Source organism: Acanthopagrus latus, chromosome 8 (genome assembly GCF_904848185.1).
Source record: "Acanthopagrus latus isolate v.2019 chromosome 8, fAcaLat1.1, whole genome shotgun sequence".
NCBI lineage: Eukaryota > Metazoa > Chordata > Actinopteri > Spariformes > Sparidae > Acanthopagrus > Acanthopagrus latus.
In genome coordinates, this window is record NC_051046.1 from 21,541,728 (window position 1) to 21,558,605 (window position 16,878).

General features: G+C 44.3%; 1 protein-coding gene across 4 annotated transcripts in view; it reads right to left on the minus strand.

Annotated features, from left to right (window-relative positions):
• The window catches only part of tspan9a (tetraspanin 9a), a 189,207-nt gene that overhangs the window by 11,103 nt on the left and 161,226 nt on the right, over positions 1-16,878 (minus strand). For all 4 annotated transcript variants that reach the window (XM_037107937.1, XM_037107936.1, XM_037107939.1 and 1 more), the window contains 3 exons: positions 12,059-12,250; positions 8,450-8,524; positions 39-140 (listed from right to left, as the gene is read on the minus strand). In XM_037107937.1, the coding sequence (XP_036963832.1) occupies positions 39-140; positions 8,450-8,524; positions 12,059-12,250 (369 nt within the window). The remainder of the gene's footprint in view (positions 1-38; positions 141-8,449; positions 8,525-12,058; positions 12,251-16,878) is intronic.

Genomic DNA, 16,878 nt, shown 5'->3' on the forward strand with positions numbered 1-16,878 from the left:
ATGTTTCATGTAATATGCGGCGTGTGAGGTCGGCCTACCTCAGCCTGGATGATGTTCCAGGCATTTCGCAGGCCTATGTTGTTTTCTGAGTTGTAGAGAGCCAGCCCATCCTTGAGATCCTGTTTGGCGTTCTCACTCACCTGTGGATGAAAGAGACAACACATGCCTTGTTTTTGAAGGGGTTGGTTGAGTTATAGCATTAATTACAGTCTTTACACATCGGATTAGGCAGTTAAGAGAGTGTTTGTAATGATGTGTTTACATTATTGAGCTCTTTGAAAATTTGCTTCTGATATAACTGATCATTTAAGTGTCCACATAATGCGATGACTTGCCTCTTGGTAATCATAGAGAACAGTGAGTGATTGATCATGGGTTGTTTTTCTCTTGAACCAGCTAATGTTGAATGTTATTTGGGCCACTGAGGCTTACCAACAACTGGAATGTCACAGTGACTTGGACTTTCACAATGATGACTGCAGATCTGACACATGTCATGTGTTGCTCCACTCCATGCATACAGCTTCGGCGTGCCTCGAGCTGAGCGTGCAAATCCTTTTCCTCTTGACTGAAGCCCAACAATGTGCTCAGGGTTGCGCCATGTCTGATGGAGATTAATATCTCATTGGATGTGTTAATGAGATACAAAATCAGAGCTTTAGTCCTCCTGCAGTTCGCGCTGCCCGTGGGGATTTGCTAACTGCCAGGACAGATTGAGAGGCGCTTCAGATGAGGGGTAATTATTACTGGAAAAATGACATGCTCCGCCAGAGCCATGCTGCTCGTCTTCACAGCAGTACAAGTCCTATCGCAACCAGAAGAGCGCCCTTGCTTTAATTCAGAGCTTAAGACCTCAGACTGTGCCCGGGAAAAAATATCTGCACACAGTGAGAAAAGAGAATCGTGTCTGAAACCACAAGCTCCTTTTCACGATTCACCAGTTTCTTCACTCAGAAAGGGAGGACTGGTGTTTAGGGAGACATTGTTTGGATCCTGCAGTTGGGGGGGGGGGGGGGGGGGAATAGAGGAGCAACTGAAGCAGCCTGGTAGATAACGTGAGCCTGCTTTTATAAAAGAAACACCACTTTAATGTTACTTGACTAATTACCTGCATATCTCAGCAGAAACCTGTATACCGTACACTTCATCGTATATGAGAGACAGACCAAATCTTCCTTTGATCATACAAAAAAACTAGATGAAGCTTTCAATTAACTGGTTCAGTGGTTTATTGGCAGGAAGAAAACCCCCTCAAACCCTTGTTTTCTGAGCTGTGAGGCACAAGAGAACCATTTGCTGAATTAAACATAAAAGTGAACTGCATTTTTTTTCTTCTCCTGATTAAGTTTCCGCGGCAATAAAATGCTTTGGTAATCATTAATCATGCAAAACCCATTTAAAACATCCTCCAAAACCTCCAAAATAACGTTAGTATCGTTCTAAATCACATTTTTTTCTCTCTCGCTCTGTAACTTTGCTGATGCAGGGGAGTGGATGCGCGTATTGCACCCCGGGCTGCAGACCCTGCCATATCTGTCCTCGTGCAGGAAAATGAGATGAAGAGCAGCATCATCAATCTCTGCCTCGCACTTTGTTTCCATCCTCTATCTTCTCCCCTCCATCTAGGCTATATGTGACGCTGCTCGCTCATTACTGACTCCTCGCACTCTAACGCAGTCGTTAGAGAGCAGGGGCTCCCCCTCTACAATAAAAAAAACATCTTCTGAGTCTCCAATAAGTCTCTGTACATCTTCCATTTCATGTGTGGAAGTCTTTGTTACAGCCTCGAATGAAACCTAATGATCCACATATACTGCTAACGAGAGGCAGACAAATGACTGCAGAACAAACGGGGATTTGATCATGTAACAGTCTGCCCCATTTTCTCCTCGCATGAGGAGGATATACAAACACGTCTTTGTCGCATTAGCCTGTTTTTTCAGGGTTAAGGACAACTAACAGCTTGTGTTGGTCGGGACTGGAAATTGTTAGCAAACACAGGTCCGACACCAGAGTCTGACTCCTGGTGCAGCGCGCCTTCTTGAAAAGTTGCCGCGGGGCATCGAAGCGATACCTCAAGAGTGGCGTATTGACGAACAGCTCATACTTCTCATTAGATAGATAAGCCTTTGGTTTCCTCTGAAAAATGCAGGACAGCACATTCATCACAGAAATCTGAAGTGTGCAGCTCAGCAAACACAGCACGGGAGAGAACAGAGGGAGGCATGCAGATGTAGGATACGTGTTGACAGGGCGGAGGAAGCAATAGGCTTTCTATCCAAATTGGTGTTTGTTTTCTGTCACTGTGCACGAGAACTGAAAACACGGAGTGGGCGGTGGATTGTCGGATAAACATCTGTCTGTCACTTGAGATGCTGTAATGACAGGAAACATCCAGCCAGTGCTGAAATTACAGAATGGCAGGGTATCAAAGCTATTCTGTCTTTAATCGTCTGTTTGTTTAATGTGTTAAACAATTGTTTTTAAGCTTAACAAGCATACTTGTTTGGTTTAATCTGATCCCAGCACAGAGACAATAATAATTCCAGTGCAGGGGCTCCCATCTGTCAAAATCCGGCGCCAGATCTGGTGACATGTGCAGGTACGCTGGGACGTGTCACCGTGCAGACACAGAGCCACAGTGCTTACTCATCACTGGAGTACCTAGCCATGACCGACCTGTCCGCTCCAATTTTAAATAATGTGAGAGATCTGTTTTTTTTGTTTCCTGTGGTGTTCCAATGTAGAATACGCGGCTCAAATCCAATTTTCCAGTTCAGACAGCAAAGGTCACGTCATGCACTACGCTGATGACAAATTCCTACATAGAAGGACACGCTTAGAGATACGTGAGTTGTGCCGCTTTCCCCCGTATCTCTTTCTCATTAGTTTTGCCTCCGAGGACGAGGGACTTAACAACTGGTGTCTCGCAGGGCGGTTTGAGCTCCTCGCAAAACACAAGGAAAAGTATTGCTTGTTGCTTTATTTACAGTAGGTGGTGCGACGGGCGTATGGAAGAGCAATTAGTGTATTGGTGTTGGAGTTTTATTCACTTTCACCCTGCTGCTATTTATCACTTTGAGCAATTACACTCTTCAAACGATGTTACAGTGTTTAATTTCAAATGAATCACAGTCTCTGCAGTGCAATTTCAGTTAGAAAAAAAGAACCCGCCGACTATGCAGGTGGTTTACTAAACATATTACAACTGTGAGAAAGGAGCCAACGAGATGAAACAACAATCCATCTGTGAAATAAGACAAATGGTATGTACGGTAAATGTAGCAAGATAGAAGCCAGAGTTTTAAGTAGTCTGCCACCTTCTGTGCACACTGGCAGGAGGACAGAGCTCGGAGCTACACGGGAGCCTCCCATGTGTGACTGATGCGTGACTAAGGCATTGGTCGGAGATCGGTTGGCCACCGAAAAACTGTTGCTTGTCACTCTGCGTCCCCCATCACCCGTTTCACATGATTGCGTAACGCAATCAGCTATCACTGATTGGAGAGAATGTTTCCTTGTTTTTCCTATGACATCCTCCTGCTGCTCTGCTTCGACTGCCTCTGGGATTTTCCAGGTTCCCTGATGAACAGATAGCTTTACTTGTTGCTGAAGTAACCTGCAGCTGTAGCTGCTAACCGCTAGTTAGCTTTGTTAGCTGTGCAGCTAGCTTCCTCTTTACAGAGCACTGGCGAATGTTGGCATTAAAGTGCTATCTCAACGCCTAGGTCTTAATGTGTGGGGAGAAGTGGGAACTGGTAATAAATGCCGGAGAGGAGCGACGCTGCATTGGAATCCAAAACCGGGCTGTAACAACCAGGCTTGGTGAGCTCTACGGAAGAAAAATGAAAGAGGATGCTGACGAAGGACTCTAAGCAGAACAGAAGAGAGAGCTAGCGAAAGGCCGAAGCAAAGCTGGACCACTTGCTCTTGGAGTGGTAGGTCATATTATCTGGCTTGCTGCGTCCTGTTTTGCTGCACTAAGATGATGTTCGACTGTTTTAGCAAAGAGTTCAAATTGCTAGTTTTTGAACATGAGCTCAGCCTGTTTCTGGGCAGCAGCTAGTTACAGCGAGGTGTTAGCACTCTCTGGTTCAGGTTATGTTAGCTCGGCACGCAAACTTTGACAGCTGCACGATAAAAGAGTTTCCATGAGATAAATGTTCAAGACGTAATATTTTCATGATCGCAGAAATTATTAAAGTTTACCTAATTTTGTTGTGTAATGTTTAATTTTTATGGCCACATGGTGCAGCAGACGCAAGCGGTGACCAAAACACCAAAATGCTATTGAAAATGGCATTTCATGTGACTGTACGCCCCCTGCGGTCTCCACTGTTGTAAATACAAATCCCAGGTCGGTGACAATTTGTCAGACATAATGTAGGTGCTAATTACAAACAAAAGTCATTATGTCATAACAATGTTATGGGTTGAAAACTTGCCTGTTGAAGTAAACATGTGTGTAACGCTGTGATCCTACCCTCTCACTTAAGTCACAGAGTGCAGAAACAAGTGATAGCGACACCATTCACCCTGTTACAACACATTGAAACATCAACATGATTTTTAAGATGTTATTTTGAAGTAAAAAAGTTACATAATGTTGATTTAAGTTGCTAAATGCTCCCTTATGATCACTAGTAGGTTGTTAGCTTCGTCTGAGTGCTGTTTGGTGCTAAGCAGGTTGTGCATAATGGGCTAGAGCATTATTTGCTCCAAACAGCTGCCTGCAGGGGCTGACAATGTTGTAAACAGTAAAGTTGAGAGCTGGAAAACCAAAACAATTTGCATAAAGCATTATAATGCTCTGTCGAGGGGGAATACAGGGTAGAGTGATACATCTGTGTGGGTGTGTCACTAGGAGCAACCACTTTCACATGTGATTCACTGACAGTATTTACATATTGATTATTGCCAGTGCAAACACTCCTTCCTTTACGTCTGTATTTGTCCTTCTCGAAAATCATGGCAGATTCACAAAAAGAGTATCTGCACTCTGGAGAAACAATGGATTCTCATGATGGTTCGTGTTAAAACCACATGCAAAGCACATGTTTTGGTTTGACAACACGATGTCTTGTTTGTGACATAATTCCAGATTATGCTCGAGGACATTTTGATGACAATAAGTGAAAAGTGGAAACTCCCACCTCATTATAGCTTCTATAACTTGTGCCTATCCATTCCTGCAGGCATCAGAATCATGCCGATGGTTAAACTAGAAATGTTCACCAGCCCCAAGGGTGTTTATCATAAAAGAGAGGACTTCAGAGAGACCAAATTTCCACTTTGCATGACTATTCTTCAAATTTCTATTCCCTGCTCTACTCATCCCATCTCGCCCTTCTCATCTCATCTTCAGTCTTTTAACACGACTCATACTTTGAAGTCTTTTAACAGCTATATATTCCAGGACAAATCAACGAATATATTTTACAGTTCTTCTTTTTTTACTGTCAGGTCACAAAGACTTTGTTGGTGTATCTCCAGTCAGTTGTACAACAGTACTGAAAAAGTGTTTCCTTATAACCAAACACTGAAGTGACAATCACACCCCGTCTCCCATCATTAGCTGCACATAAACTCATGTCAACCCTGGGAAACCTTTAACATTCATGCTACGGTATTTCCTCCAAAAGTTATCTGCGCTTGCGCATGCACTTGTTTTCTGAGTTGTTCTGGGGTCACATGTATACAGTCTGGGCACGCTAACGATACTTTACTGTTGCTCTCGCCACACGGCTGTGAACAAGAGCGTTAGCTAACTGCCTAGAAAATGTAATAAATGATGTGGAGAGAAACAGCGTCACAGCCAGAGGTCCCCAACAGCACATCATTAAACAGGATACTTTATTCCCTCGTTTGTTCTCTAAGCCCGTGTCAGGCAGCCTGAGGCCAGGGCACTCAACAGAGTGAGGGGAAGACCCCCACTACCTCGCTGTAATTGGTCTGGAAAAAGCAAAGCGTGGCGAGGGATTGAACAGAATTCTGCCTGTAAATGAATGCAGCCATTAGACATGTCTGCTGGGTTGTTAGTGAGATAAATTAGGGATGTGGCGTGGCCTTACCTGCCCTCTGAACCAGTCATTTATGTGACTAACCTTCCTTCCTCCTCTGTGCACCGTTGCCTTTGTCAGGAATTGCTATTTTCTAAACCTCACTTTTCTGAGACATCTGTCCTTTCTTGATCTCCCCTTTAGACTATTTTGAAGTACTTCTCCCACTCTCTTCTAACAACTTTCCTCCCTAACACATTCATCAAAATGCAAAGAGCCCCCCCCCCCCTTGAATTTTGTTTTTTCCCCCCTTCTCTCTGCATCCCCAGGCACATGCTTTGGTGCTTCCCTCCCCTGCACGCCAGGTTCTGTTTCCTCACACTGAGCTAATAAACCTTCACTGGCGTTCGGCTCCGCGTGTTGGGTTGACGGAGGCACAATGAGGTCATGGCGTTTAAGACGGATGGCTGTAATCTGGTTTGTGGCCCAACCATCTGCTGCAGTCAGCTGGTTGCTAACTGCAGGGCCAGCCTTTATTATACCATGGCCTCTACACGGCATTTAATCAGAGAGCTTAACACCAGTGGGCTGTGCAGGGAAAGAGGGGGTACCTACACATTAGCCATACCTGAAGGCAAGTAGAGTGTTTTCTCCATTAGGGAGAGAGAGCCGTGACTCTTAAGAAAGATTAAACTGGCGGAAATGCAGACGCAAGAGGGGAGACGGGGTGACTAAATGAAAGCAGTGGGAGGAATGTGTTCGCCCCGCAAAACCTGATCTTTTCTTCCCCATATCTCGCCGACAGCTTGTCAGACGGGGGGATCACAGTTTGCCAAGGCGTCACTCATGACTTAAAGATGACCCATTTGAAAGACTAAAATATCTGTTTTGCAGGCCTCTGCTGATGCACGTTTAAAAGCTGCCAACTACTGTACGTCTTCCAGACTTGTTAATAAATGCCTTGTGATTAGTAGATCAAATAGGAGAAGTGAATTAGCGATTCCTGTGATCACAGCCTGTAGCAGAGGACGAGGGGAGCCTCACACGGCATACGAGATCTCACTGGAGAGAGGCGAGCAAGCAAGCGAGCAAGGCGAGAAGAGAAGGAGAAAACAGAGAAACATCTGAAGGTCCTCTGTGTGATAGAGACCGATTGTCCTTCATCTAATCCTGACATTATTTTACGAGTAATACCATCGGAGCAATTTGCAGGACGTCTTGTTCGGAGGCAGTCTGAAAATGTCACCGCCAATAACATATAGTTTGCAGCGATGACCTTGCTTCCCAATGACTTTTGAAGACCAATAAAAGGGAAATGTATTTGGTAGCGATCAGCCTTATTGCGGTTTCACATCCCATTAGGTCTAAGCCAGGATAAACACACTGTAATTTGGCAAGATGGGAGGAACATAAAACACGGTCGCCATTCGCTGGATCTTACATGAATGAGACAGTCCTCCCACCCCATCTCACACTAATGCAGGCTCATTTGATTTCAGCCCTACTTTGCTTTCTCTGCCCGACTTCACAGGTGATGGGAAGGCGCTGCCGCGAAGTCAAGAGGCTCTCTATTAATATTCCACCGGCAGGATCAGGGTTTGGAGGTTTTTTTTTTTTTTTTCTCTCCCCAAAGTTAAGCCGGTAATATTTTGGAGATAAGGCAGCAGACATATTTACTCCTGATGGGGTGTGCCTCCGAGACCTGATCCAAATCTGAAAAAGGATTGGCTGCTAAATGAATTCCTTTATCTGCCTGAGAGACTAGGTTTGAGCAATAACCTCGGAACAAAGAGGAAGAATTAGCCGACGTCTCGGGGGGGCCAGGCGACACAGAGACTTTGAATGTATTAATAGACAAATCTATCAACGTCGTGCCCTTGAAAACAGAGAGAGGTCGTCACTGTTTGACCTGCAAGAGACGTTTGTCATCTTTAGGATGACAAGTTGTGTGGCAATTCAATTAAACCTGGGAAAATCCAGTCTGTGTATGGATGTCAAATATCTCCAGAGCTTTTTATATATATATATATATATATATCGTCATCTGCTGCCACCACATAGACACACACCTGACTTTGGCTCTTAAGGGGTCATGGGAATGTTCTTGGGACCAATTAAGGGGAGCCAACTGGTGGGGATAGGGCTTCATTTCGTGGCCTAACCTTTGGCTTTAGGGTTAACGGCAGAATGCAGACGTTCAACCTCTCGCCCGAGAAACAACCATATATAAAAAACTTCCTGGAAGCAACTGGAACACAGCAAGGTTTATCACACTAACACCTTTTCACCGCTCTTGGCAGCTGTGTGTGGATGTGCGTGTGTGAGACTCACACTGTAATAGTATGTACCGCAGCCTCTGTGCTGCGGTGAAGAAAATGCTCCGGAGTTAACTGGAACAATAACAGACGTACGCTTTTAACATTCATGCGGGGAACAAAAAATTAACTTACCTTATCTGTGTACACGAAGAACAGGATGAGTAATATCAGCTCTGCCAGGAGAATTATCAGCAGGACAATGAAGAACTGTCAGAGAGAGGTGGGAGAGGCTCGTTTTAACAATTGCTCCGGCAGTTCTGTAAATCTACCTTGTCATGCCGGCAAAAACACGTTGAATATAAATCTGGGAGGCAAGGCCTTTGTTGCACACATTTGTGTCTCTGAGGAGCAACAGCCATTATACAACTGTAGATTACGTACATGACAGTTTTTATACATTTCATAATAAGCTCTGTGTCAGTGATTTGTGGTGTTTTTGATTCAGACCTGGGCATCTAATGAGAATGTGTGGGTGTGTTATCTCCTTCTATATCTGCGCATGGAAAACATGATCAGTCAATCTGGGTTAAAGGAATAGTTCGACCTTTGCGAAATATGCTCATTTTCTCCTTTGCAGAGAGTTAGATTACAAGAAGAATCTCATCTCTGTGCAGTTAATATGAAATACAACCAGCAGCCTGAGACTTTAAACAGCTCGCTGGGTGCTGTCTGAATTAGAGCAGGGTGGCTTAAAACAACAATGCAATATTTTAAAGCCATATTGCAAAACACAACATATATCTTAATGTTTTGAAATCTCTTTAAAAATGCTTCATTAACCCAAGGACTGGGCAACATAATATAGTATCCCAACATTTCTGACTAAATACCTTGATATTAATATTGCAGGGTGTGGATACTTTTAGATGTGAGACTTTAGATGTGGATATAATGACTAAGTGGGTAAAGGCAAGCGTTAGAACAAGTAGAACAGACTGGAAAGTTTATGAATGCAACGCAAACAACTGATTATCACAACATATCATGATATCCAATGTCAAAAAAGCAATATATTGTATATTGTATATACTGCCCACCCTTTGTCTGAATGCTACTAAATCTTTCCACAGTGATTTAAAAGATCACAGACTGACACATTTTATCTTGTTTAATCTATGAAGGACCAGTATAAAGAGGACATACTGTAGTTTTATAGGGGGGTTGTCTTGGACTGGAACGTGTGGGATTTAGTGGTCATGAGCAGAGTGGCTGCAGATTGCTTCTAACCAAACACCCCTCTTGCCTTGACCTCCCGTACGATGTCTGCGGAAACAAATGATAAAGGCCTGCACTAGAGCCAGGGTTTGGTTCGTCTGTTCTGAGCTACTCTATGGAGATGGCAATGCAACATGGCAGACTCTGTCAATCAAAGGCTCTGTTTTAGGTAACAAAAACAGAATAATTGAAAAACTTCATTTCTGTCAATATTATGTGCTTATATTTCTGAGCATAAAGCCCCTAATTCCCACAAGCTACAAGGAACTTTAGGCTTTTTGTTGTTTCTGAAGGCCAATGTGGACTCAAACAACACCGAGATCTGTGTCTGTGAATGTCTGTTCTGTATCGTAGAACTACAAGCTATCATGATAGCGTGTTTGCTTATAAAGGCCATACAGAGACATTAGTTTTATATTAAGATTGTTTCATAACAAGTAGAAAAATTCCATCGGACATACCGTATACACAGATTGTGTTGCTTTTCAGCCAGGCTAGCTGTTTCCACCTGTTTTACAGTGTTTGTGCTGAGCTAAGCTAACCAGCTGCTAGCGTTTACCAAATGTTGAACCACATTGTTTCAGGTTGCAGTCCGTGATCTCAGTTTGTGAGCAGAATGAATAGCGACTCAGATTTATCAATAATAAAATAAAGCAAGGCACACTCAAAAACACTTGGAGAGGATGGAGGGAAGACAGAAAAAGAAAGGCGAGAGAGGAGGTAAGAGTGACGGGGGGAGGCATAAAGGAGGATCTAAGTGCTGGAGGGGATGGTGAACGCATAAAAGGAGGGGAGGAAGGTTTAATACCTCCCTGGATTAATCTTCAACATAGCCTTGCATCTCATACGCTATTCTCTTCTTCCCACTTCACTTCCCCCTTCAGCTCAATATTTACTGAGCTCTCCAGCGCGGCGAGGGAGCCGGCACACGAACGCAGATTTCAGCAAACCCCATTAATTCCAAACTCATTTGGGAGGAACTGGGTAGGCCGTTATTTGTGTCAAGGCCCAGATGAAACAGTTGAGATGGTTTGTTGTTGGTCGGAGATCCGGGTTGCCAGTTTAGTGTATCACTGTCGTGCCTTCACAGCTGGTTTGTCACATTTGCCTAGTGCGAAAAGTTAAAGGCACAGCTTCAATACACTGAACCGGCGCTGCTCTGTGTGAGAATGCGTGTGCATGCATACACATCTGTGAGGGGTTGTGCGTTTTTATTTCTTCGCAAATTCTGTTTTCCGTTTCTTTAAATTTGTCCCGATAAAGGATTTCTGGCATAAAAAGAGAGAGGGTCTGAAAAATGTAGCGCAAAGGCATGTCTGGGCTTTGTATCTCCAATCCAGAGAGAGTTGTCGGCAGAGTAACTTCAGAGATAATACGTCAAGGTGGACGCTCAGATGTGTTTGCTCAGGGAGATCTGAACACGCTCTGATGTTTCCACGTCCTGCATCCACCCCGCACCCCATCCCCACCCCCCCACCCCTGGGTGCACTGAGCTGGACGGACAAGAAAACAACAACAACAGCAACAACAACGATGACCAGCAGACACCTCGGCAGTAAACACAATCATCGTGGCCAAATATGAAACCCTGCTGCACAAAGATGTGGCGAGAGACCTAATGGGAAACGTCAGATTTTTATTAAATCTCCCGTTTCTTCTCCTTCGAGCCGCCTCCCTCGCATCCCCCCCTCCTCACCGCACCCGACTCCCCTCCTCTCTTTGCTTCACAGTTGTTAGGCAGGTGAAGGAAGCCATGTCGAACACTGAGGATTTGGTGGGGCTTCTGACTGATGCAAGAGCTTCAAGGGATCAAGCTGTTTGTGATGTTAAGTACCCGCAGCTCCGACTCCACTTCTCATTTAAAGTTTCCGTACATGAAAAGTTTTTTTTTTTTTTGTGTCTCTTTTTTTTCGCAGCTCAGATTCCATGTAAACCTCATCCCACTGGGTCAACTTTTTTATAATTAACTTGTGCTCAAGATAAAACACTTGCAACAACTTTGGGCAAACAGTCAAGTTGGAGAAGTCTTTGTAATGAATAATAGAGCGTCCTCAATTACTGAGCACGAAAAGAACCCTAAGTTTAAGGCGCTGTGTACATACTGTAACTCACAAAAGGCCCTCTTGACTGACAGCACTTTCACTGGGCTGTGACCAAAGCCGCGGAAATGACATGAGCGCGTCGGTGGAAACTCGCAGAGACCGAGATTCCCACTGCTCGCCTCTTAATTTTCCTTTGTGAGCCCCTGAGGTTTAATACAGCGCAGGCTGAACTCCTCCTGTCACTCGCCTGTCTCCGCTGAGGTACCAGCTGGATGACAAATACAAATATGCTGCAGAGTCCTCGTCGGCATGTGACCAGTGAGCGTAGGTGTATAAACACATTGTGAGAGGTTGTCTCCACAAAACGGTACTGTCAATATTTGCAAGGGTGAAATGGGAGAATCTACGAGACAGAAGGACGATCGTCTGTATTTCTTGTTCATAATGGGGCACAGCTTAGGTAATGTATTTAGATTTTACTCACACTCAGAAGCAGGCACTTGTTCTCCTTGATGGCGCCCAGGCAACCGAGGAAGCCCGTTACCATGACAATGGCACCGATGAAGATGACCATGTTGGCTGCCGACAGCGAGGGGAATGAGGGTGAGAAGGTGGCGAAGCTGCCCTGCGACACGGAGAGCCAGATGCCCACGCCGAGCAGCCCGCAGCCGCATAACTGCAAGATAAGATGGATGACAAGGTAAGAAAACAAACAGCAGACGAATAAGTCGCCGTCTTTTTAGTGCCGGCTCCAGAAATGATCAACAACCAAGGTTCATTTTCAGTCCCCCCCCCCCCAGCAGGTATTGCTCATAATTCCAAACAAGATAGTAATTCATAGAGTAAGGTTAGAGCTGAATAAACACAAGTGCCAGCTAGGACAAAAAAGAAAAAAGAAAAAAAAAAAGCCCCGTGCAACAGGCTCAATTTCCATCAGGGTCCTTGGGGAATCGCTCAATTACTCATCCGTCACCAAACACTGACAAGAGTTTACCACAATTACAGCTATAATCAGCCAATAACAGCTCTGCGAGAGATTACAGCAAAAATTGGACTTGGGCCGTGCTGGTTTTACACGTTTGAGCTCATTATGTTAAATCCAGAACAAACAGAGATGTAATTACTCCCATGCCCTGAAACGAAAAAAAAGAAAAAAAAAACTTCCCCAGCTTTCCAAAACCACCTGCAGTAGATTTGAACCTCACCTAGAGGGAGCAATTCCCTAATTCCTCCCCGTGGCCCTGCCAGGCCCCCTGCGGGTGTGTGTGAGGCCTGCAGTGCAAGTCCATTAATGCCAGAAAGTGTTTATGGAAGACTCTGATTGGCAAAGAGTGGAGCGTCCCACCTGGCCCTGCTCATGTTTTGCTCCATCTATCAGAGATAAGAGCCACGCAACATGCACCACCCATTGAAATATAGGCAAGGTAGGTAAGTGGTGACATTTTTGCCTGCACCTAATAGAATGAAATACCCGAGGCAATCTCACCATGAATGAAAAAAGAAAATCCCCAATGAGGTAAAATATTGAAAGGTGCCATGGTAAATCATCGCACCGCCGCCCTTTCTAGCCTTCCATTCGCATCGCTCCCCTCCTCCTTCATTCATCTTCGCACCGCTGCTCCTGAACACTTTAATGCCTGTCAGCAATATGTGCAACAAACCTGCTGCGCATGCAAACAAACACAAACACACACTCAAGCAGAATCACACATTCATATACATTACGCACACACACACACAGAGTCATCATCAAGCAGGGATTACGGATAAACTGTTTCCTATCTCCCTTTCAGAACAAAATAACAAATGCGGCACACATGGCACTAATTTTCCTGGTATGACAGAGTTTAACTGACAAACAGTGCAGCGGATAATAACCCTGCAGCGCTTTCAGAACAAACACAGTGTAGTTTCAAGTTTGACTGATGACACAAGTGCGTTGATCAGCACGTCACAACTCCAACGCTGCGCTCTGACATGTTAGGTGACGAAGTGTGACAGAAACTCTCGTGGTACAAAAGCAAGCCTGATGAGGTGGTGAGAGACGCCTCAGGTGCAGTAAGTCCTGTAGGATCTACAGATACAGAAAACATGAGCTCCAGCAACCCACTCTCAAGTGTCACATGAGTGTACTTGGACTCTCATTAACCCATGACCTGAGTCACGAGTTGCGAGGTTTGAATTTGTGCAAGCTCACCTCCAGGGATGAGGGTGCTTCAGTGTGGATGGATGATACACAACTAAGAAATGACTAGATTCAATTAAAGGCAAGGACACAGAAAGGAAGAGGCAGAACTGTACTGAAATGACTCTAGATAGACAGATAGAAGTCAGGCTTCAGTGTGTTCGAATTCCAGCGCTGATCGTGTGTGATTTTACAAAAGATTGGAGCCGCTGCTGTGACGAACAAAGTCTGAGTGTTGCTGTCAAGGTCGGATGGCATAGTAATGGTGATGGGGCGTGCGAACAGGGCCCACCCAGCAGACTCTAAGTGAAGGAGACTTGTTTAGGGACCTATGGATGACAGTATAGTCTTAATGGATTTCTCCGCGAGAATGAAGGAAGCACAGCGGTGCTCCAAAGTATTTCAATCACGAGAATCTCAATAATTCAGAGGCACTGGTACTTGCTTGGAGGCACCCGCTGGTCCTTTGTGCCTCCCTGATTAAAACAGGAGAATTGGAAATGCTGCTAAAGGTCATGTCCCTATGCAGAGTGGCTAATATATGGAATCACAGCTGACTCTGTTCACAGGGTCAGGGTGTATACAGAGCGTGAGGACGGGGTTGGAAGCAGCTGGAGAGGTATAGTAAGTTTAAGAGGCCAGATAGATAGAGTGGATTTACAGCCAGTGAGGGGAGCGCTGGGAGCTTTAAGAGTCCAGGTGGGGAGGGATACGGTGCCTTGACTTAATTGTGTTTAATGCCCAGTGAAGGGAGCTTGTCCAAGTGTGTCGCTCTCTTAAGTGACTGTGAAACCACCCAGCCCCTCGCTCAATCTGTCTGATCTGAGCCTACCAGGAGTGCTGTCTAATCTCTGCACTGCCACTACTACTACTACAACAACAACACGCTGTCGTCAGACCTCTTGTGTCTGTGCCACAGGAAATTTCTCTGGTATAAGCTTTGATCTCTGCGCTTATCTGACCTTGGTCGTGCGCACGTCTAAGCTTGACCTGGAGCTTCTCCGCTGAGCTCCTTATCTACTTTTAATTGTTGGACGGTCGTGTTGTGATATCCCCATCTGTGGGGGAAAAGGATCACAGAATCCCCAAGTACCGGAGAGGCTTATGAGCAGTGATGGAGAAGGCTCATTATTCAGGCAGTCATTGTTTTGGAAGCAATCAAAATGGCAGATGCTGCAGGGTTGGATAAATAAAATGGCTTATTAACACATGTTACACAACACACCCGCTGATACTCTGACTTTTCCTATCTCGGCTTTCTATATGAACTGCTTGTCACTTAAACAGGGGCAGCCCCAGAATTTTTTGGGAGGCGGGGCAAGAGGGGGCCACTAAAAATCTTTGGGTGGCCATCCAAAACGGTCACTTGGTTGCGGGTTGACAGACGGTCGAATCGGCCGGCTGGCTATGCCTTTCCCTTTTTCATTGTATCTTTATTATTGATTTATTGTAAATAAATAGTACAAAGTGTTAATTGTCAGATAAAAAGCATATTATGCATGCATAACATATGGTCATGGTTTTGTACCAGTTACTGAGAAGCAAATAAATCATATGCAGCTGACTGTGGCCATGCCCCTCCTTGGTGATAATACTGCACTTACAACAGATAAATGTACAGTCCAGTAGAAAGATAGTTAGATTGTTGAGTCTCATCCCACGATGTTCAGATACCAACGCTTTCAGCTGGCAGCTCGGGTCAAACGTCAGCTCAAAGCTCTGGTATTTGAAGACATGGGAATGAGACTCAACAACCAACTGTCTTTCTCTGGGAAGGTTACTTTTGTCGCTTGAATACAAACGTTCAACAGCATAAGGGCATAGAGTAACTCGGGATACAGTACTACAGGATTCACAATATGTTGCCCATGCCATGATAACAACAGTATCACGATATGGCGATTCGGCAATAATTGAATAATTTAAATTCACAATAATATCTAGATTATCATCAAAATATACCTGAAGCTCATACTTAAATCACTTGGCCTTACGTTTTGATGAAAAAGAACAGTGTGTTGATGAAGATGGGAGAGCAGGCTGGAGGTGTTAAAATACATTTCCACACATCTAATGTGTCAGCCATGGTGACAGGCTTAGGCTTTTTGTAATGGCTGAAAAGATGCAGGCTCTAGCTTTGTCATGATTGTATGATGAATTGTTTTCAGTCAGTGTAAATTAAGTTAATGGAAGTTGACACCACAAGGAGTTATGAAGTAATGACTGTGGTTAATCATATCTGTTTAGCGCACCTTCATGTTTTAGTAGAAACACAGATATTTGGTGCAAGTGCATCAATAATTGTATAGCTGGAGGATTCAATACCATATATTGCTGTGTTGATATTTTGTCTCTCCCCTACACAGTTATACTAACCTTTCCACTATTTACACAGGATTATTTGCTGAGGTCAGACGTAACAGTACAAATACTTTATTACTGTACTAAAGAGAAGGCATGTCAGTGTCTTGTATCGTTCATTGTACCAACCCAAAATGTGGGTATGAGACTTGGAAATCAGCTATCTTTCTGGTGCGTTTACGAACAGCTTGGACAAATCCTGCTGACTCTACCTTTAAAGTGAAACTCTCACCAAAATGCGACCTAGGCTTTTTTTGTGAATGTACCCGAATCCAACTTTCGTGTAAAAGCATAATTACGACAAAAGCAACACTTTTAAGATTCGATTTTCGTTTTTGGGTCAAATTCTTTTCAGTGGGAGTACTAGGGGCAATTTAATGATAACATCAGAGTTGTTATACTCACGTCACACACTCACTTTTCGACTGGCAGGACGGTGGCAAGCCGAAGAAACAACTGGTAACGTGAGTTGCTCAAGGACGTTCTTTTTAGTAAACTCTGTGTGCACAAACGTTCTCAGTGCTCATGTTCGTGTGTAGAGACAAGATGTAGAGTTCATGGTGATACTATAAGCTAAGTTTCATGTTGTGTCGAGCCTTCTTAGTGTTTTGAAAATAGTGAAAATACGGTCAATCTTACAAGTGCCTCTTTCATTGTAATTATGCTTTTACATGAAAGTTTGACTCAGGTACATTCACAAAAAATGCCTAGGCTGCATTTTGGCGAAAGTTTCACTTTAAGTTAAATAGTCTTTTGAT